General features: G+C 47.5%; 1 protein-coding gene across 4 annotated transcripts in view; it reads right to left on the bottom strand.

Moving 5' to 3' along the window:
- Positions 1 to 6,197: 6,197 nt before the first annotated feature.
- The window catches only part of CELF6 (CUGBP Elav-like family member 6), a 36,214-nt gene continuing 21,884 nt past the window's right edge, over positions 6,198 to 20,527 (bottom strand). The window contains exons 4-13 of one of the 4 annotated variants that reach the window (XM_070430887.1): positions 15,569 to 15,697; positions 15,381 to 15,460; positions 15,069 to 15,212; positions 14,820 to 14,952; positions 14,572 to 14,718; positions 14,294 to 14,356; positions 13,950 to 14,027; positions 13,722 to 13,865; positions 12,946 to 13,101; positions 6,198 to 12,122 (exon numbers count right to left, since the gene is read on the bottom strand). In XM_070430887.1, coding sequence (XP_070286988.1) covers positions 12,974 to 13,101; positions 13,722 to 13,865; positions 13,950 to 14,027; positions 14,294 to 14,356; positions 14,572 to 14,718; positions 14,820 to 14,952; positions 15,069 to 15,212; positions 15,381 to 15,460; positions 15,569 to 15,697 — 1,046 coding nt within the window. In that variant the 3' untranslated portion in view covers positions 6,198 to 12,122; positions 12,946 to 12,973. Of the gene's footprint in view, positions 12,123 to 12,945; positions 13,102 to 13,721; positions 14,028 to 14,293; positions 14,357 to 14,571; positions 14,719 to 14,819; positions 14,953 to 15,068; positions 15,213 to 15,380; positions 15,461 to 15,568; positions 15,698 to 20,527 lie in introns of all 4 variants that reach the window. The other 3 variants (XM_070430896.1, XM_070430913.1, XM_070430905.1) reach the window with 3 other exon arrangements.

Raw genomic sequence — 20,527 nt, 5'->3', positions numbered from 1 at the left:
CGGCCTGCATTGGCCAGCGTTGGCCCCGGGCTTGTGGCGAGTGAGTGGAGCCAGGTGGAGCGCGGGGGGCGGGGCCGGCGCGTCGCTCACGGGAGGCGGGAGCAGCGAGGCCCCCGTCGGCATCGGGTCCGGTGTCGGGTCCGGGGGAAGGTCCCCCCGCGGAGCCTGAGGGCTGGACACCCGGGAGGCTGGGGGCGGCTGCGGCTCTGGATGCGAGCCGGCCTCTTCCCATGGAGATCGCCCCAGCTAGAAATGTAAAAGTTTTAAAAGGCATCCGGGATTTCTGTGCACGTGTAAAGGGAAAAGGCCAGTTTAAAAACGAGTGCGCATAGTTTTGAGCTGAACCTGACCTTTTGCTGTGTACAGAATAAAAACCTGAGACTGTTTTGGCCTTAAAAAGTGGCGGAGAAAATTTCCCGCCCTGAGGCAAATACCACCAGGAAGTTGATAGTCAAATTTACATGTGAATAGCTATGGGGTTTACTTCTTGACTTCCCCAGCAGGAAAATTGTGACCATTTTGAAATTTAGCAGCTATGCCAGGCTTATTGGCTGGAAACTTAAAACTTTTAAGTTCAAATCATCTATGAAGCAGGAATTATACTTGCCTCTCGGGTTTATTTTTAAGCTAATCTCTTTAAAAGGGACTGGTACAATTATTTCAGGTAGAAACTAATTTCATCTGATCTTAGAGAGAGTCTTTTGTTTGTTTGTACTAAATACCGTTTCTATCTGAATAAGACATAGGTCAAGAATCCTGTCCTGGGATGTGGGAAAGGGAAGACCCCCACATCTGTTCCTGTCAGGCCCCCATCAGGGGACTTGGGCGGTGTCCCTGTTATCTGCTCAAGAGCCCAAGGCTGTAAAAATACTTGTTCACTGAAAAGGTGTAAGTGTAAATGTTTATTTGATGTTTATAAGCATCTCTGTTGTTTACTGGGAACTTTGATTTTCTATGTGATATTCTGTGCTGGGTTGGGATTTTGGAATTCTAGTCTGATTGGGACATTTAAGGATGGGGCTCACAGTTCCTCAAGGCAAAGACTTAATGGGCCCTTCCCCCTGCCTGAGAAGGAAGACAATGGGCCTTGAAATCTGTAAAGATAGGCGAGAATGAAGCTGGTCAGGCCCCACCCCCTATCATTCCTGACTTTCTTGCTGCAAGAATTGTCTCTTTTCTTGAGAGGGCTCCAGAGGGCGCACAAGGACATTTGGCTGCGCCTTGGCGCCACCCAGGCAAAAGGCACCTCCTGGAGCCTCGATGAAAGGTCCCTACACCCAACTCCGTGGTGCTGACGACCCCCACCGCTCTCAAGATAGACGGTGTCGCGACCTGGGTCCATCACACCCACGTCCGGTCAGCGGACCCATCCATGATCCGGAAAGACTTCGTCACCACATGGAGCGTCGATCAAGATCAAAGCAACCCGCTCAAGCTCAAGCTACGGCGTGATCGACCTGCCTGATGCTGGTAACATTGAATAGACTTAGATAATGCCTGCATCTTCATGGACATGGCTCCAAAGAGACAAGGACAATTTATAGGATCACATGTTTAGTAGCAGAAGATGTGGCTGCCTAAAGCGGCCATGATGCCTATATTATGTTTCATTGTATTGATGTGTTATATTGACCTTTAATTCTCTTGCAGGTTTGAATGTATGTTGGCTGTCCTGGAAGGGTACTATGTGGGGTGAACCCCAAAAAGTAAAGGGTGCCTAGCTGCCAAGAGGGCAGGTGCCCACCTGGGCAGGGAACAGTGCCCATCAGGTTTTGGTCTCTGTTGAGAGACAGCTAACAGTTGGCAGCCTGTGTACTGCTTGCAGGCCTTTGTGACCATGCCCATGTCAGGGGTAGTCTGAAAAAAGCCTATTTAGAGTAGAAGGTCTGAGGCATGGTTATGCATAGAAAGAAAGTTTAATGCCAACAATTAAAAGGAATTGGCAAGGAAAGTCAGAAAATCTTAGAGTAGATCAGTATGTCTTTCTTCTTATGTAATTCCTCCGAAATTTGGCAATGCTAACATGGCAATACATTTCTTTGCATAGATTCAATAAGACCGGTTCCTAATAGTGGTTTTATTAACGGAAAACTTTGACTGGAGTATCATGTTTTAAAGAGCCCTGTCTGAGCTCTAAAGACTTGAAGCCAGTAAAAATGCCACGAAGAAAGCCTGGTATCCTGCTTGGAAGCCCTGAAGATGGCTGGCGCTGGAGTGTCAGGCCGATGCCCTACCATCACTGGTGGTTGTTAAGAGTAGAAGGGGAGCAGTAAGGATGCCTCTGCGTCCCTGCGGAACCCCCACACACTCTGGGCCGCAACAAGTAGGAGGGCTACTGAGATGAGCTTAAAGCCTGGAGCATGGGCTCAGGTGGAGTTGCTACAGGTGAGGGATTCACCTAACTCAGCAGATACTGCAGGTGGGCCTGATGGCAGCTGGGTGGCGTGGCTTCCTGGCCCTACAGGGCACATTAAGATTCAACCATGAGATTCCAGCAAAGGTAGTCAGTTACCATTCTTGTTGTGTTTATGCAAACATCAGGACAGTAGATAAATTAATCTTGATTTGGCTTTTTGATAGCCATGGAGGAATTTTAAGAAGAAAAATCCTATTTCAATAGAAGTTGTTAAAGCTAAAATAGTTTCTTTCCCCTCCACCAGACCATTTGTTAAGATATGTCCAATATGGGCCTCTAGCAACGGTGGAATGGAAAAGCAGTCCGTCTCATGATTGAGCCGGAAGTTCCAAGACAAAGGGGGGAATGAAAGGGCGAGGGCTATGCCCTCCATCTTGCCTGTATCCTCCATGTTGGGGCCACGTGCGGCCTTCTTCCCAGAAGCCCAGGCCTCTTCTGGCCACGCCCGGGATTTTAAACTAACCAATGACAATCAAGGGAAGTGCGCGCCATAGATATGACCACATCCTGTGTAACAGGACCTGGCTTGCGCCTGGCCAATCGGCAGAGCACAGTCCTTTCTCCTCCCCTTACTCCGACCCCCCCCTATATAACCGGTCTCTGGGCGGGGTTGGCTCTCTTGGCCACTTGGCTAGCCGATGTGTCGGTGGGTCTGGTGAATGGAGAGCTCAAGCTAGCTTGAAATACAGATTCTTATCCTTTTGCATCGGATTGGATGGCTCCCTGATGTGGTTTCTTGGGAATCTTGAAATCTGGGCATAACACTGGTCAGTATACTAGTATATGATGTTGAGCATGATGACCAGCTAATTCATCAGCATAGGCCCTAGCAGCTCCTGTTATGCACTGCTTTTCATCTACAATACAGTAGTGGGAGAGAACAATCTAAATCACTCCGAGTTAGGCCATAAGTCAGTGTCAAGTGATTAAACCCCTCTATGAATTTACTAGAACTATTTTTCTTTGCAAAGGGCCAGGTCAGACATAGAGAAGGGAACATATACCTGGCTTATTCTCCCACCAGGCTCCCCATTTGCTACTCCCTCAGAGGTAACATGTTAGAGTTTGGGTGATATTGAATCTGCTCCTGGTAATGGCAGGACTACAAGCAGGGGCAGGTGCCAGTGGCTCTCCAGTGGAGGAGGGGTTAGGCAGTGGCTGCATTTTGGGAGACAACAGAGAAGTGACCTGGGGGACAGGCTACTCCATGCTTGGGATGAGTTCTGTATGATCTGCTTGGGACAGAGGCCAGCTTCTTGCTGGGACTGAGAGGAAAGTGTCCTCTAATTCATCTGACCCAGACATTTCGGCAGCACACATCCTACAAGACTTCCTTTATCCTGGTAAAGGGCCATAAACATCTGAATTTAAGGTTTTTCACTCCATTTATCTTCATTTTTGCAAAAAAAAAAAATCTAACTGGAAAATAGTATTATAATTGAGAGATCCATTTACAGGCTAGACTTCTTCATCCCTGAGTTTGTATTGGGGCCAGGTAACATAACAAAAGAAAATGAGGCACTGTTTCTTTTAATTATTACCCTTAAAGGTGATCCAATTGTTATAGAGACACCCTAGGGGGAATCTCAGAGAATGATTTTGGCACCACTCATTTTGTCTCTTTTTACCTGATCAATACAGCTGGTGACCAATTATTAGACCTTCAGTACCAGGATATAGGGCCCAGGATGGAGAGTCAATCCAGTTAAGGGATTGATCCCAGTAAAAAGTGGCCTGGTTGTCAACAAAGGAAAATATGGAGAGGGTGCAGGAAGTGATTAGGGAGGTGGTCCAGCAGACAGTGGATAAATAGGGGCTCTGGAGAATTTCCCAGAGGAGTATGAGTTTCCCCTCTGACCAGGTATAGCTGAGGTGCATAACATGAGGACTGGAACCAGAAAGACAAACCTGGTGACAGAAGATAAGGTGTGATATGACAAGAATGAAGTTTTCAAAGTCAGTGTAATAAATGCCCCAAATAGAGAACTAGGAATTATAGTATGAATCACAATAGTAGCATCATTTGGGAACCTGATTAATGTGCCTTGAACCAAGTCAAGAAAGGCAGGTTCCTAAGAGAGAGGCCTGTGTTTATCCTGTGTCCTGACGGCAGACTTACCAACCATCATGGTGGTGGCCTTATACCCTGAGGTTTGATTTACTCTATTCAGACAGCGGTCTCAACTCCACACAGGCAAAATGGGGGGGGGAGAGTGTCCATTTGGATATCAGGGGTGATCAGGCCCTTACTCACCTGACCCCATAACCCAGGAGTAACCTGAGGATGGTTCTGTGGGTAGGTTACTCTGGGTCCAGAGGACAGACTTACCTATGGTCCCGTGTTGATGAGGAGCCTCTTGATAAAGGATTTACTCCACAGCTGACAGGTAGATTTACCCCACACCAATGATGAGATGTGACAGGAAAGATGAATTAAAGGGAGAGTAAAGGAGAGATTACAACTTCAGGTCCCATCTGTGGTGCTAAAATGTATGTCACTGGAAAGGGACCAGCACCAAGATGGGTCTGTCTCTATATGGTCTGGACTGTGTAAACCGAGCATATCAAACTCGCAGCCTACAGGCCGCATGTGGCCCACAATAAAAATTTCGTAACTTGGGAGGAGAACCAAGATGGCGGCATAAGGTATAAACCTGTACATGCTGCCCCCCACAAACACATTAAAACTACAACTAAAAGGCAAAACAGCTATCATCCAGAACCACGGGAAAGCTGGCTGAGTGGAAGTTCTACAACTAGAAGGAAAGAAAGAAGTGCATTGAGACTGAGTAGGAGGTGCAGAGGCGCCAAGAGCAGAGGTACAGAGGCACGTGCGTGAGGTGGGCTGCAACTGGGTGCACAGTTTTTTTCAATAGGAAGGGGATACAAGCTCCCGAAAGCACTGAACTCGTTTACAGCAAGGCTCTGGGGACCCAGACTCCTACGGGGAGAAACTGGACTGTCTTGCAGTGGGTCGGAAAGCGAGGGTGGCTTTCTCGCAGAGTTGCTCTCAGGGATCATTGTTACTGTGGGGGTGCGGGACTCAGGGACTCTGGAACACAGAGACACTGAGATGCGGAGATGTGCACGGAGTCGCGGAGAGGCTGACGACAGCCATCACTGTTTGCTCCACCCTGGTGATTCTCTGAGACCCCCCCCCCCCCCCCACTCAAGTTACATCCCCACCCAAGCTGTGCGCAGCAGGGCAAAGGAACTGCCTGCCCTTTTGCAGCCTAACCTAACAAACTGCAGCTAGATCAGAGAGCTCCAAAACTTCCAAACCCCAAACAAAGAGGAGAAATCTGCTGATATCGTTGTAGCTACTGCTGGATGGACTCACACAGTGGTTGACTTGGAGATCCAGGAGCCAGGGTACCCAGTGGTCAGATACCAGATTTCAACTCCTCACATCCATAAGGGACACACTCAAGAGACAGACTCAGTGAGCACCAAAGCCCCACTGAAGCAAGTTCTACCTCATAAGGGTGTCTCCAGCACAGCAGTTCTTCCACTATAGACACAGTGGGTCCTCGCAGTCAGCCAAAATGCAGAGACAAAGAAACATGTCACACCCAACTGCCCTCCCCTGCTGGCCCAATTGCCCCCAACTGCCCTCCCCTGCAGACCTGGTCGCCCTTAACTGCTCTCCCCTGCTGGCCATCTTGTGGTGACCATCTTGTGAAGGCTATCTTGTGGCAGCTATCTTGCGGCAGCCATCTTGTGATGATGTCACATGAGGGCGTCACGTGACGCCACCTAGGCTTTTATTATATAGGATGGCATAGAGCAATGCATACAGTTGGAACTTTGCAATCACAGATTCCCAAGTGTGTATTGAAAACTGCTTTCCATCTGGGGTTGGCTGAATCCACAAATGCAAAACCTGGGGATACAGAGGGCTGACTGTGTATTTTTTTTTAACATATTTTTTAACAAAAAGCCAATCATAATCTTCCCCTCAAAGCTCTCTTGTTTTTGAGGACATGATGGTAGAAGCATATAAGATTGAAGCAGCTAGCATTTAGTTATCTTTGTCACATAGAGAATGTGTGTCCATGGCAGGAAAGAGAATGAGACCAAGGCACAAAGTAAAGCAGAGCCCTGAGAGATGGAGTGGGAGAGACATGGTAACATTTGTTTGAGCCCTGAATTCAGCTCTACCTGAAGTCAGTAATACCACTACACAGTTCCCTTCTTGCTTAAGCTGGTTTGTGTTGGTTCCTATCACTTCTAATTAAACCAGCCCTCATACAGAAATGGAAGTGTGAAAAGAACAGACTCCAGAATGTGGAATTGTCAGGACTGAAGTGAAATTTCAGTGGGTATCTGATGGTCCTTGGTTGAGAAGTTGGAAATCCTTGTTATCTGGTATCAAGTTGGCTAGTTAAATGATCTTCTGTTTTATCTTGAGATTTGGGTCATGCATCCATCATAGATGGAGATTTCAGGGACACACTGGGAAGATGTCTGGATATGGGAGTATGCTGGCCTTTTCTCAAGATTTTCAGTAAGGTTCTGCAGTTCAGCTTTCTTCTATGCTGGCAGAACCAGAACTGTATACAGCTGTTTAGAGTTGCCTTTTCTGCTTGTGGCTAGCAAGCTAAGACTGCCAAGGGTCTAGTAATCATGTGTCTTATAGATGATAAAACCAGATCCTCCTCCCCCAGCTAAAGTGAGTGAGAATAAAGGCATAGAAATAGGAAATCCAATAGGAGATACTGGAGCTTAGGGCTTGGGAAGTTCCAGAGATAAAGACTGATCCTCCAAGCCACACCTGAATGCTTCTTTTTTCTCCCAAGTTAAACAGTATTTATTTCACTTAGCATTCAGACAGTGCCAAGGATTCTGGTGCCTGGGGACCTTGGCTGTAAATCCTGTGGGAGAGAGTGGGATGTATTGGTCACAAACCTCATACTCCTTCTTGGACTCTCTAGGCTACCTCCTTCTTACTCTTCCTTAGTTGGCACCCCACCCATGCCAAGTAGCCCTTCCACTGCGACTATAGTAGAAATGCCACATGACAGGCCATGGGATCTGAATTCCCAAGCAGATGCCCAGAGGACAATGATGCAACTCAGAGTGAGTTAGTACCCTTTGGGGTGCACCTTGGCCAACGGAAAACAGGAGACATGAAGGGAACAGATAGACAAAGTCCCCCTCAATTCTCCTCTTCGTGACCTGCTCCAAGGTGTGGTTTTCCTTGCAAACACCTTGTGCTTAGCAAACAAACCTGTCAGATCTTCTCTCTCCCACTGGCTCATATGAAATTGTGGTCAACACAGTAAGGCATTGTATTACATTCCTCCACATCTTTCCTTGCCTCACAAGTCTCTCCTTTCGCCATCCTGGGCTTCCATCTTCCAAAAAAGTATGAGTACTTTAATCTTTGCCCTAGAGTCTGCTTTCTAGAGTGCTTGGGTTAATACAGGGGCCACAATCAAAGACCCCATCTCAACATTGGTCCCAATAGTAACAAGAAAGTCCTGAGGACACAACTGACTTTTTCCTGCTCAAAAACAGAGAATCTAGCCCAGACTGCTGGCTTTCTGTAAGGGGCCCAGTGCCAAGGTTGCCAGGTCAAGCCATTTCTGGCCTACTCTAGGAGAAAGGCTAACAGCTGAAGACTCTGCCTGTGGTCCTCAAGTTATATAAGTTCTTGAGGCTCCCCAAATTTGGTGTCCATTGCCATACTCCCTTCAGGAATATTTTGGTGAACTGGCCTCAGTGTAATAATAGACCATGGCCAGAGGGTGAGGAATAGAGCAACCTGCAGGTTGGCCAGAATGAGTGGTGGTGTGGTTGTCTCACTCCTGTGCTAAGCATCTCCTTGGGTTGAGGCTTAGGAGCCAGTGCAACTCAGGGGTTTGTGACTATCTGCTCAGGGCCACTGGAGCATGAGCCACCCAAGTATTGAATAGGGAATCTGTCTCTGGGGGTGTTGAGCAGATTAAGGTTGACTTATTGCCAGACAAGCCCTATGGAAGCCATGATGTTAAGAGAGAAGGAAATGGACAAAGTGTGGCCTGTTGCTAAGAGACAGAAATTCCAAGGGCCAGATCCAGACTCAAGGACAAGGACTCAGTAGGATCTTGCTGATGGTTATTAGTTCACAAGAGCCCTAGAATCAAATCAATCAGTTTGAAAGGAATTGTATCACTAGAAAATCCTCATACCTGGCAAATGAGGTTCTGAGAATGTATAATCTCTAAGACATTCTTTGGGCCCAAAATCATGCCCAAAGGGAAGAGGGAAGCTTCAGTTCCAGAAGGGGCATCCTCTCAGGGATGTCCATAAAGGAAAATAGGTAAGGGAGATATTTCCCAGTGGAAAGGATGAAGAACAATCAGTTTTGATCAAGAAACTTGCTCCACTGTCCAGAAGGATGTGCTATATGCTATAGATCAGTGACCATTGTTTTCTCTTCTCCCCTATTCCAAATGGAAGGTGTGTTTTTTCTTTTTAAAAACTGGTTATCCTATTTTCCTCCCCCATTTTATATTGGTTATATAGAAGTAGCTAAATTTATCTTTTGGATATGAATTGCAAAATCATGAGAAGTTATATCCAGACCTGATCAAGAATTGCACATTACAGAGGGATCCTGGACTGGGGGTTCGTTCAATAAAGCAACTGGACATGATCCTGTTTTGTCTTCCATTGGGAAGTGAGCATGTTTTTTGGGGGGACTTAGGGTCATTGCATTGATAGGCAGGCACACTTTTGAAATTGTATGTTTGTCAAGAAAACTATAGGTGGATGCTGAGCAATAAAGAAGTGGAATATAGTAGATGCACACTGCTTATTTGTCCATCATCCCTTCCTTTGGGGAGACATTCCTCCCCTCCACACAGTCCTGGTGAAGTTGTCAATTATGGTGGTCTACTCTTCCACCCTAGAGGTGGGCACATGCCCATTCTGGCCAAAGTTCTCCCTAGGACTTTAGAGCTAGAACTAGTGAGGCCAAGCCAAAAGATGGAGACATCATTATTTGAACCCCTAGTTCCAGCCATGCCTGAAGGAAGATATATCCTTTGATTTATCAATTACGTGACCCAATTAATTTCTTATTGGCTTAAACATGTTTGAGTTGAGTTTTTGACACTTGCAGCTGAAAGGGTTCAGACTACTAAATGCACAAACAACAGAGACACAAACACCATGTTATTCAAACTCATTAGACATTTTACAAGTCTTCCATGATCTTATAGGGGTCAGCAAACTTTTTATCTAAAAGATCAGATATTTTAGAATTTGTGGGCCACACATAGTGTCTGTATTATTTAAAACATTTTTTACAATCCTTTAAGAATGTAAAAACCATTCTTAGTTACAAACTAAGGCCTATAGGCTATACAAAAGTAGACTGCAGGCCAGATTTGTCCACAGACCATAGTTTGCTGACCCTTTACCTAGACTCTGCTGACCTCTGCAGCCATTGGCATACAATCTGGCAGTTCCTAACTATGAAGCAAAATACTTTTAAATACCATTTTGGTTCAAGTCTCTTAATGTGACTTTTTTAATGAGTTAAGGTTCAGGGTAGAGTTAGGAATGGGAAAAGAGTCTTGGTGCCCATTGTCTGCACATAGTAGGCACTGAATAAATGGTAATCGTTATTATTTCTTGGTAATTAAGATAATTTATCAAAATGATGCACTGTCCAAATGTCTTTGTCCAAAAGTCCCAGTTCATCCTCAAAGACCCTTTCCTTCTTTTAATATCCTTCAGGAAACCTTTTTCTGATCTATCAAGTCTGAATTACCAATCAAGTCTGAATTAGGTACTCTTCTTATCATAGTCCATGTGTGGCCCTCCATTATAACTACATTATTGGTCTGTCTTTCCCCATAACTTTGAGTACTTAGAACATGCCTGAGCCCAGGCTCCTAGCACAGAGCTTAGAACCTAGTACTGAGGGGGCCTCTATACCTCTATGTGAACATCTGTTTGAATATGTAGGTGCTACCTATCTCCATCAGTGTCTAGGGTGGTCAGTCTATGTGTCAGCATTGTGCTGATGTACAGATGCCCTTGACACTGGTTCTTCTCTCAGTTGAAAATTATTAATTGATATATACCATACCTTACCTGGTAATGTTATTAATGGATCTATTTTTCATCCCATTCCTTCCAAAAATGAGTCAAAGACAGAGGAAAAGGTAGGAATAGGTTTTCTTAAAAACTGTTACAAAGGACGAACCCTCTGATCCCACCCTCGCATCCTTTACTCTCTGATTTGCTATCAGATCAAAGGCCTCCAGCCTCAGCAACATCTGGGGATCAGAGTGCCCACCACACAGGTGGGGCCACAGACCAGTTTAATCTATGTCTATGGGGTGGAGAGGAAATTATCCTTCTGAGAAAAATATGTGCAAGTCCCTGCAGGCCCAGGAAAGGCTGGCAAAGGCAAGATGAATCATGGCGTCCTAAGCTGAAATCTTTTGCCCATCTCACAGATGCAGGCAGGAAGTACCACCATTGGTCAGCTTTATATGGCACCCACTGTATACAACAGACAGACAAAGACAGACAAAGCACACACCACTTCTAAGCTGAACATAGCTCACCATCTAGAAGCACCGTGGATAAGCACGTGAAACACTATTGCATAAGAAAGATATACTTTTTAAAGGAATGAAGAAGAATTTTGGCAAAACATCTACTCTCTCAGGTCCTGGGTAAAGAGGGACTTTAAATTCTGAACCTTCTAGATATTGAAAATTACTCCCTTCTTAATGGCTGTATATACAGTAGCAAACTTCCAAGTCTGTTGTCAAAGCCCTCTACATGTATCCTGAATCTACTTTACAGGTGGTCAAACTTAGAAATAGAAGGTAGCCTGGAGCAAGGGGACACTGGGGCTGGCTCCCGGTGAGAGCAATTAGGAGGTGTCTCGGCTCAGCCAAAGGAGAGGAAAGGGAAAAGCTAGAGTGGCCAAAACTTCCTTTTTCTTCCAGCCCAGAGAAGTAGTGGTTCCACAGGAAAGGCTGTCAGGAAAGAAAGGCAGGTTCTCACTCTTGGTGGTAAAGGCCAGGGCAGGCCAGAGTTCCTCCTGAAGCCTCTTCGGTGATGCTCTGTGTTTGGGTACTGTGGGTTCACTGCTTCCATAACTCTCTTGTCACCTGCATCTGAGCTTAGACTTCAAGTCCTTAATTATTTTAAAAAGGCAGTGTGGGGAGATGGTTTAAGAGAATATGCGACACAGAACAATCTTTCTACAGCCTCCCTTTGAGTGGGCTTGGGCTTTTAAAGGTCTCCTTCACCCTGTCTCCTAGGGATATTTAAAGGCAGCTTTTATGAGACTCTATACTGTCTTTGTGTTTCTCTTTTATGTGTTTTGTTTTGATATATATATATATATTCTTTAAAAAGCAATAGTCCTTTGGTCCCTAAACTCTAAGGAATGATATGATTTTGAACGAAGTAAATCTGAGCTTCCCTTGCAGAGAAGCCTCTGGCACCACCAAGTCCCTCTGCTGGTTCCCTTGACAGTCCATCTTCAGCCAGTCCCAGCTGCCTTTCCAGCCTGAGCTTTATGCCACAGGCATAGAACAACCCACTTGATGAAGACAATCCTTAAAGTGGCCTGAGCCCCAGGCACTGGCCTTGGGTCCAATCCACCTCCGTCTGCGGCTGCTCCTTCAAGAAAGGCTGCTTAAGCGCTTCTGTGCTTTTCCTCTCTTTTCTTCTTCTCACTCTTCTGAATCTGTTGTTGGTATTAATTGATAAGGGACAGGGAGGTAGGGGGTGGGAGGCAAAAGTCAGTCTGGAGGCAAGATAAGAATAGCAGCTTGCCCCATCAGCTACATCTTGGGTGAGTGCCTGGGCCTCTCTTCTGGAGGAGCACAGCTACAGCAGGGCCCTGGTCAGCACCCTAGCCCAGCACCCACCCCAGAGGGGCTCCCTGGGGTAGCTCAAGTGAGGCAGGGCCATGAGGACCTTCTGAGATAGCGAATCTCTAAAAGTTTTAGGCAGCTAGCCCCACCAGAAACCTAACAGAGCCTGTCATCTCCCTCCCCATCACCCACCAAGCCCTGCAGGTACTGCTTCTTCAGTGTACTTGCTTCTCTCCTTATCTCCATGTTAACTGCCATTTCCCCAGCTCTTACATCATGTTCCCTTTTTGCTTAAATTCTTCATGATTTTCCATCATCTTCAGGATAAAGTTCAAACTCATGGCCTTTAAGACCCTTCACAAGCTTGCCCAAACCTACTTTTCTAGTCTCATTTTCCATCCCCCTGCACTCCCATGGCCTCCTGTGGCTATCTCTGGAGTAAAAATAACTGGTTGGATCTAGTTCTTAATTATCTCTCCTAGAATATGGGGATGGGAAGTGTTGTCTATTTTATCTCAGTTCTTGAACTGAAGGAAAATCACAAAGTCTCAAACTAAGGATTTCTCCTAACTCCTGGCTCTTCTCTTCCAGACTTTTTCATAAATGAATGCCCCAACATCCCAAAAAGAACAGAAAGCTGAGAGGGTCTCCGTCACTCAGACCCCATTTGCCTGGGGTCCACCAAGGACTCACCTTTCTGTGACTGGTCAGTGAGAGCAGATCAGTAAGGCCTGTTGGCATCCTTGGGCCTCTTTAGCTGGACCTTGAGCCTCTTCATGCCAATTTGAAAGCCATTCATGGCCTGAATAGCTGTCTGGGCACTGGTTGGATTGTCAAAGCTAACAAACCCTGGGGGTTTGGGCACAGAGGTTAGCTGGGAACTCTGCTTGGCAGAGCCTCCTTTCTCTCTGACCAGCCTCTTCTCCCTCCCCCTCAGGCCAGTTCCATCAAACATATACCCCTCTACCTTCCATTGTTTGCACGTACATGTACACAAACTCATACTTACATGGTCAAATGGTTTGAATTTTATAAAAGTGTGAGTCTTGGAAGGACAGGAAGCAATTCTGAGTATGTGGGTGTTGGTTGGGGTATTTTCCTGTCTTTCCCTAGCATGGATTGACTCCCTCCTCAACTCCCATTCTTGTCCTCTGAACTGCAGTTGGAGTTGGAAGGGATCTCTGTGTTTGGGTACAGAGCAATAAAGAAGCAGACCCCGACACCTCCTGTCCTGGCTAGACTCTAAAGCCTGACCTGGTCAAACATCTTCCAGATACCTGACCTTGCCAGGTAAACCTGAATTAGACTTGTTCCTGGTCTGGGCTTAGCTCCACCACTGGTCTGTAACTCTGCTTTGTGCTATATGCTCAGTCTTTGGGAATCATTGACTTATGGAGGAACAACCTTAGGCTCTGTAAGGAATCTTAAAGTTGGCAGTGGGGGAGGCTCAGGGATTGGGCTCAGCTTACCGAAACACTTGCTCTGGTTGGTGGCTCGATCCACAAAGACTTTGGCAGAGACGACAGCTCCAAAGGGCAGGAATGTCTGTATGAGTTCTGCATCACCAAACTCCTGAGGCAGGTGATAGATGAAGAGGTTACAGCCTTCGGGGCCTGCAGGAACAGCAGCAGGCTGGTTCAGGGAAGGGACCCTGAGTCCAGCCCCACCAGGTCCTGATGTCCAGCCCTGTCCCTCACCTTCTCTTTGCTGCTGGGGCAGGGCTGAAGGCTGCTGAGGGAAAGCTGTGCTCACTGGGGCATAGGCTGATGGGTAGGCTGGTGAAGACAGAGGTGGGAGTGGGCAGTGAACCCCAGGAGCCATCCCCCAAGCAGGGCCCCATCTGCCTGGCCAACTTTGACCAATTCAGCCCAGTCCACGGTAACCCTCACCCTTAGAGAGGCCATTCTGGGCCCAGGGGTTGGGGGATGGGAGGGTTGACTCCTCAGAAAAGAGCATAATACCCCCACCCCTCACCCCCAATTTCCCTATTCCTTTCTGGGACCTTTCAAACCCTCCCAGGCTGCGCAGAGCCCAGTGAAACCTGCGTAGTGGTGCATCCCAGCGTAGGCCTGCTGCAGCGGGTCAGCCACACCTGGGCTCTGGGCTGGGGAGAGAGGGGCACAAGGCCACAGTGAAGGCCTGCCGGTGGGCAGGGTGAAAGGCAACAGGAGAGAGGAGAAATCCTTTCCAAGGAGACCCCCCCCACACACACGCACCCTGCTCCCCCCCCCCAACTCCCCAGTATCCCCTCACCCTCGCCCCCGCTCCTCACTCCATTTCGGGGAGATTTTGGCGGAGCGGGGGCGGGAGGGGGCCCACCTGGGTAAGGGGAGAGCCCGTTACTGTAGAGGGTGTCAGGGCCCGGCTGCCCGTTGGTCTGAGGGGTCAGGGAGCTGAATCCATTGACTCCGAAAGGTGCCGGGAGCCCCGGAAGCGTGCCTGGGCCACCGCCGGGAGGGGAGTTGGCTGCAGGTGGCGGAGGAGGTGGCAGAGTAAGGCCGCAGCCGCCCTCGGGCCTCTCCCCGCCTCGCCCGTGTCCCCCCCCCCCCCCCCCCCCGCCTCAGTACCTGCCGCGGGTAGCAGCGGTGTGGCGACTAAGCTGAAGGCCGCCACGTGCTGCATCTGTGCGGCCACCGCAGCCACCGGGCCTAGTCCCGGGCCCTGGGCCGCTGCCAGCAGGGCCGCCTGCTGCTGCAGGATCTTTGGGAGGGAAGAGGGGTGGCTGTGGATGGCCCAGCGGCGGGCAGCTGCTCCAGCTCCCGACCCGGCCTGGCCCACCGCCAGCCCACTGCGTCCTCCAGGGACCGGGCACCTACCGCCGTGGTGTAGGCTCCGCAGGCGCCAAACGGCAGCGGCGCCGGGTGGAAGACGCCCAGCTGGCCCGCCATCTGCTGCATACGACGCAGGGCTCGCTCCCGGTCCGTGTCCGCCAGCTTGACCACGAGGCTGGATGAGGCACCCTGGGCAGGGCAGGGGAGGCCACGGTGACTGGTCCAGACCCCAGTCTTGGCCCTGGGCTGAGCGCCTTGCACATCAGGCCCTTTCCTAGGGCACTGATCATATGCGGGGAGGAGGAGCCCGTCCCCACCCCACTGGCCTCACCCCCGGCCCCTGGTGCCCGCCCTCACCGCCATGGTCCGGCTGCCGTGCAGACTCTGGATGGCCGCCTGAGCTTCCCCCTGACTCCCAAACTTCACAAAGGCACAGCCTGGGGCAGGACAGAGGGATTGGGTGGCTCAGGCCACAGGGGCCAAAGGGTCATGTGGCTCAGTGAGAGACAGGATCACCAGGAAATGCTGGGGTCGGCTCAAGTCACCTTTACTGGTGCCATCCGGGCTCCGCAAGACAGTGCACTCCTCGATATGGCCGAAAGGCTGGAACAGGCGTCTGACATCATCCTCACCCTGCTGCTTCCCCAGCATCCCCACAAACAGCTTTCGGTCCTCTGGGGACAAATTCAGGAGTGATTTAGGGATCCTAAGTCCTCTTGGACTCCCCAGAGTAGCCAGAGGAACTTAGGAAGGTAGCCCACCACAGTCTAGCAAGGAAGAGATGTAGGGAGTGAGATGGTCCAGGGCTACGAGGTTGGGTTTCTTTGAGGGGCAGGATGATCTGCAGACAGATCTAGAGTAAAGGAATTCAACCCAGATTTCCATCAGGAAACCCGGGGTCTTAGAAAAAATGGAAAGACTCACTGCTGCTCTTGTGGAAATGGATTAGTTTGATATCTTTGGTTGGGTGGAGCCCTGTATGCATCTTTTATATGTGTGACCTTTCTGTTCTTAAAGTTTGGAAAAGGCCTTTTTTGGACCATTTCTGTCCTATTAAGGGAGGAGGTCCTCAGAGAAGGCCTTTGTATTCATACTGGATCTGGAGAAGAGAATTATACCCTTGTGGGTTAGCCTGATGGCAGTGGATAGAATCGATGTCCCTTCCTGCTCCAATTGAGGGTTCTGGATCAAAAAGCAGCACCAGAAGCAGTTAACTCATCATTCTGTCTCATCCCCTGACACTGAACTATGGAATGACGACTCCCAAACCCCAGCACCGAATTCAACTTGGGTGCTCCCAGAGACCTAAAGAGGGCAGGAATCTTGGGTTCCTAAGCCTCCAGCATTATCATTTCTCCCACTATACTTGCTAACCCCCTGACCCCTTTTCTTACCTCCCACATCCACCCTTCCCTCACTGAGCTGCCAGAGCCCTCACTGAGCCCTTTCTGACTTTTTCTATTTTCCTGTCCCGATCCCTCTCCAGGAGAAACAAGTTCTGCCTATAGACCTGGATGGCTACCTGAGAACAAATCTGATCCCTCCCCTTGTCCACCCTTCCTCTGGGAGTGGCAGAGAGACCAGGAAAGGGACTGTAAGCTGGACTGTGTTCCTTGGAGAAAGCTGGAGAGCTGGGGCTGGACATTCAGTAAATCAGGCCTCAGAAGCGCTATCCAGGAGCCTGGGGTAGAGAGGTCTAATCCACAGGGCCTGCTGTCAAAGCCCTGCTTTCTGCATCAAGGTAAGTCTCTGAATTTGGGATGGGCCTTTCTCCAGGTGATACAAGTTGGGAGAGAGGAAGTGGATGGGAATCTGGCTTCAGGCTTCACCTTCAAGGTCCTGGAGCCCAAGAAAACCCATCCCAAAGTCCTTTACTCCTTCACAAGCATGGCTAGGCTCATGGGGGTTCTTGGATCCCGGGCGCAACGGAGCAAGGCTGGTGAGAGTCAAAAGGAAGAACAGACTGTCTGAAGTTAGCAGTGGAGGGAATCTCCAACAAGGCCAAATGTATGTCCATATTTCACCTGGATGGTGTGGGATTCAGCCCAGGCTTTCCTGGGTACCCAGAGGTGTCTGTCAGTCAATGCCGTGTTTGTGTGGAGGGTGGAGGCTGCAGGAATAGTGTGAGACAGGCATAGTGTGTTTCAGCAGAATCTGTCCAGAGGATTACTGCCCAGCCAACCCTGAGGGAGAAGAGATAGATAATGTACTTGTGGCCAGAATTCTAGAGGAGGTGCTGACCTTCTGTAGTGAGAGTATAATCTGGTGGGTGTGCTCCACTTCTGGGAGTGTTAGCCACAAAACAGTGCCATTGGAACATACCACTGGTTTCTCAACCTTTAAAAAAAGCAGTGGAATCCATTGTTCTAACAAAATATTAGGATGAAGTTCAAAATATAGGAGAAAAGCAAAACTGCTCTGACTGAGGTCAGAGAAGTGTGTGTGTGTGTGTGTGTGTCTGCATGCTGGAGTTCCTCTTGCTTCATTTCCCCCTAATATCCCCTAGATGGGGCTCCAAGGAAACTTCTTTGAAAACCATTGACCTAAAAAGAGACTAGAGTTCCAGAGGGTGTATGAAGAGGGATCTGTGATCATCCTATTCAGGAACCTGAGAAGACAGGAAAGGTCTTTCATGAATCTCTTGACCAGTATGATGTTGGTGGCTTTGCCTTGCCATTGGAGGATAAGCCTCATTTGATCAGGGAATCAAACCCCAGAAGACTGTGTCATTGGTCTGAGGTTGAACATTTAAATATGTCCATGGGGCTGCATAAGGCCCAGGAGGAGCTGGAGAAAATCTTAGGGCCTCCAGAGTCCCAAACTTAAAGTGGCTTCATGATGCCTTAAATTATAGTGCAGCTGTGTCATTGGGAAGGGTCTACAAGATAGTCATTGTACCTAGGTAAGATGTCATGCCATAGGGACCAGCATTCAGATAGGTAGGAAAAGAGATGTCAAGGCTAGGATAACACCTCCAGGATGGGAAAGAGAGTTGTGTCGATAGTAGTCTTATCTTTTATCTGCTCTTCTTCTTGTTGATCTTTTCTGTAGGTGGTTGTCAGTTCAAGGTCATATTACAGACCATGAAATTCTATGATCCTTTTTTTCCAGTTAGAGTCTCCCAAGTTTCAAATTTCCATTTCCATTACAAGGCATTGACCCTGTGGCTCTGGGCTACTGGACTGTACAGAACTGAAATTGAAATGAGGCCAGGATATAGACTGGGCTCTGTGCTGCCTGTTTCCCAGGTATCACCTTGAATCTTGATATTCTCTGCCATTTTACAGGGATCTGAATGGTGTTCAGCAGGTGACAGTGACCATAAGTCTTAGGTGATTCTTAAATGGTAGAATACATTTTCCACAGCCCTCAAGATTGGGAGGGCTGATCAATGCCCCAAAGGAGAGATAATGATGTGATTTAGTCCAGATAATTCAATTTCCTTCCTGTCAAACTCTACCAGTTTGGTAAAAAAGAAAAAAGAAGAAAAAGGAGTCTGTAAGAGGTAGGTCAGAAATGGCTGAATAAAAGCATCTCTTGGATGGTGGGTGGGTCCCTAGAAAGATGGGAATATCAGACAGGGAGGTTCAACCTTCCTGAAGTGGGAGGAATTAAAAAGATAGCATCAGTGTGGAGTTGAGACATGGTGTTGGAAAGTTGAATGGTATGCATTTTTCTGTTGGCAACCAATGTGTACTCCTTGCTCTTTTATCAAATACTTTTTTGAAACCGAACCAAGTTGTTTGGGTCCAAGAGGCCTATCTCCATGAAGCTGGTCAAACAGGTCAAGGACTCAAATCTAGCAAATGATGGGGTTTAGAGTCCAGAGTCAGTCCACTCCATCTTCCTCAGGAATGGCACCAAGATGCTATTCAAGAAGGGAGGCCTTGCCTCAAGTTGTCCCAGAGGAATTCCAGAGGTACTTTCAAGTTTCTGGCCTCTAGCTCCCTCATACCCACTCACCTCCATACAGGATGTCATGATTATACAAACTATGTAAGGGCAAGGTTTCAGCATTGAGATACCAACTATCAACCACCAAACACATCCTAAAAATACTGGTCCACCTTTCCTTCCAAATACCAACCCAGGAGTTTCCGCTGGTGGCAGCATTTGGAGCAAAGCATCTCTCCCTGTGTTCTTAGGGATAACTGAAGCTTAAAGAGCCAAGGAAGACTGGGAATTAACATGAAGGAAATATCCAGGGCAAAGAGTCTTCTGGCAAGATCTGATGAGTGTCAAGAAGGGCTTTGCACACACATGCACATCCCTCTTAGAACTAATAAATTAAGCAAAGTTGCAGAATACAAAATTAACAAATAAAAGTCAGCTGTGGCCCTGGCAGGTATTGCTCAGTGGTTAGAGTGTTGGTTTGATTCATGGTCAAGGGCATGTACCTGGATTGTAGGTTCAATTCCCAGTGCCAGTGGGCATGTGCAGGAGGCAACCAATTGATGTATTTCTCTCATATTGATGTCTCTCTCTCTCTTTCCACTCTCTCTAAAAGCAATGGAAAAAATATCCTTGGGTGAGGATCAAAAATAATTTTTTTAACTCAGTTGTATTCCTATACACTAGTAGTGAACAATATGAACAGGAAATTATGAAAATAATTTCACTTATAATAGTATCAAAATGAATAAAGTACTTAGGAATAAACTTAACCAAGGAGGCAAAAGACTTTTACCCTGAAAACTACAAAATATTGCTGAACTTAAAGAAGATGTAAATAAATGGAAGATAATCCCTGTTCATGATTAAAAGACATGATATTGTTAAATGTCAACACTACCCAAAGTGATCTACAAATTTAATGCAATCTCTGTCAAAATCCCAATGGCATTTTTGGTAGAAATAAAAATCCATTCTAAAATTCACATGGAATCTTAAGAGACTCTGAATAACCAAAGCAATCTTGAAAAAGAAGCAAGTTGTGCTCTGGCTCAGTTGGTTGAGCATCATCCATGTACTGAAAGGTTGCTGGTTCAATTCTTGGTCAGGGCACATGTCCAGGTTGCAGGCTCGATCCCTGGTTAGGGAGTGTGGGGGAGGCAGCCGATTGATGTTTTTCTCTCTATCCCTCTCCCTTTCTCTCTCTCCCTCTCCCTTTCTCTCTCTCTCAAATCAATAAACATTTCTTTTTTAAAGAAGCAAGTTGAAGGTCTCACATTTCCTGATTTTAAAACTATTACAGCCTTTCCGGTGTGGCTCAGTGGTTGGGTGTCAACTCATGAACCAAGAGGTCCTCCATTTGACTCCCAGTAAGGGCACATGCCCCAATTGTGGGCTTGATCCCCTGTAGAGGGTATGCAGGGGAAGCTGATTAATGTGTCTCTCTCATCAATGTTTCTCTCTATCCCTCTCCCTTCCTCTCTCTCTAAAAAAAAAAAAATCAATAAAAACATTTAAAAAATAAAATGTAAAAGCTTATTACGAAGCTATAGTAATCCAACAATGTGATACTGGCATAAAGACAGACACATAGATCAGTGGAATAGTATAGA

Source organism: Myotis yumanensis, unplaced genomic scaffold, assembly GCF_028538775.1.
Source record: "Myotis yumanensis isolate MYYU_CA2020_CCGP unplaced genomic scaffold, mMyoYum1.0.hap1 SCAF_1, whole genome shotgun sequence".
Taxonomy (NCBI): Eukaryota; Metazoa; Chordata; class Mammalia; order Chiroptera; family Vespertilionidae; genus Myotis; species Myotis yumanensis.
Note: the sequence above shows the minus strand (reverse complement) of the source record. Positions and strands in the feature narration are given on the sequence as shown.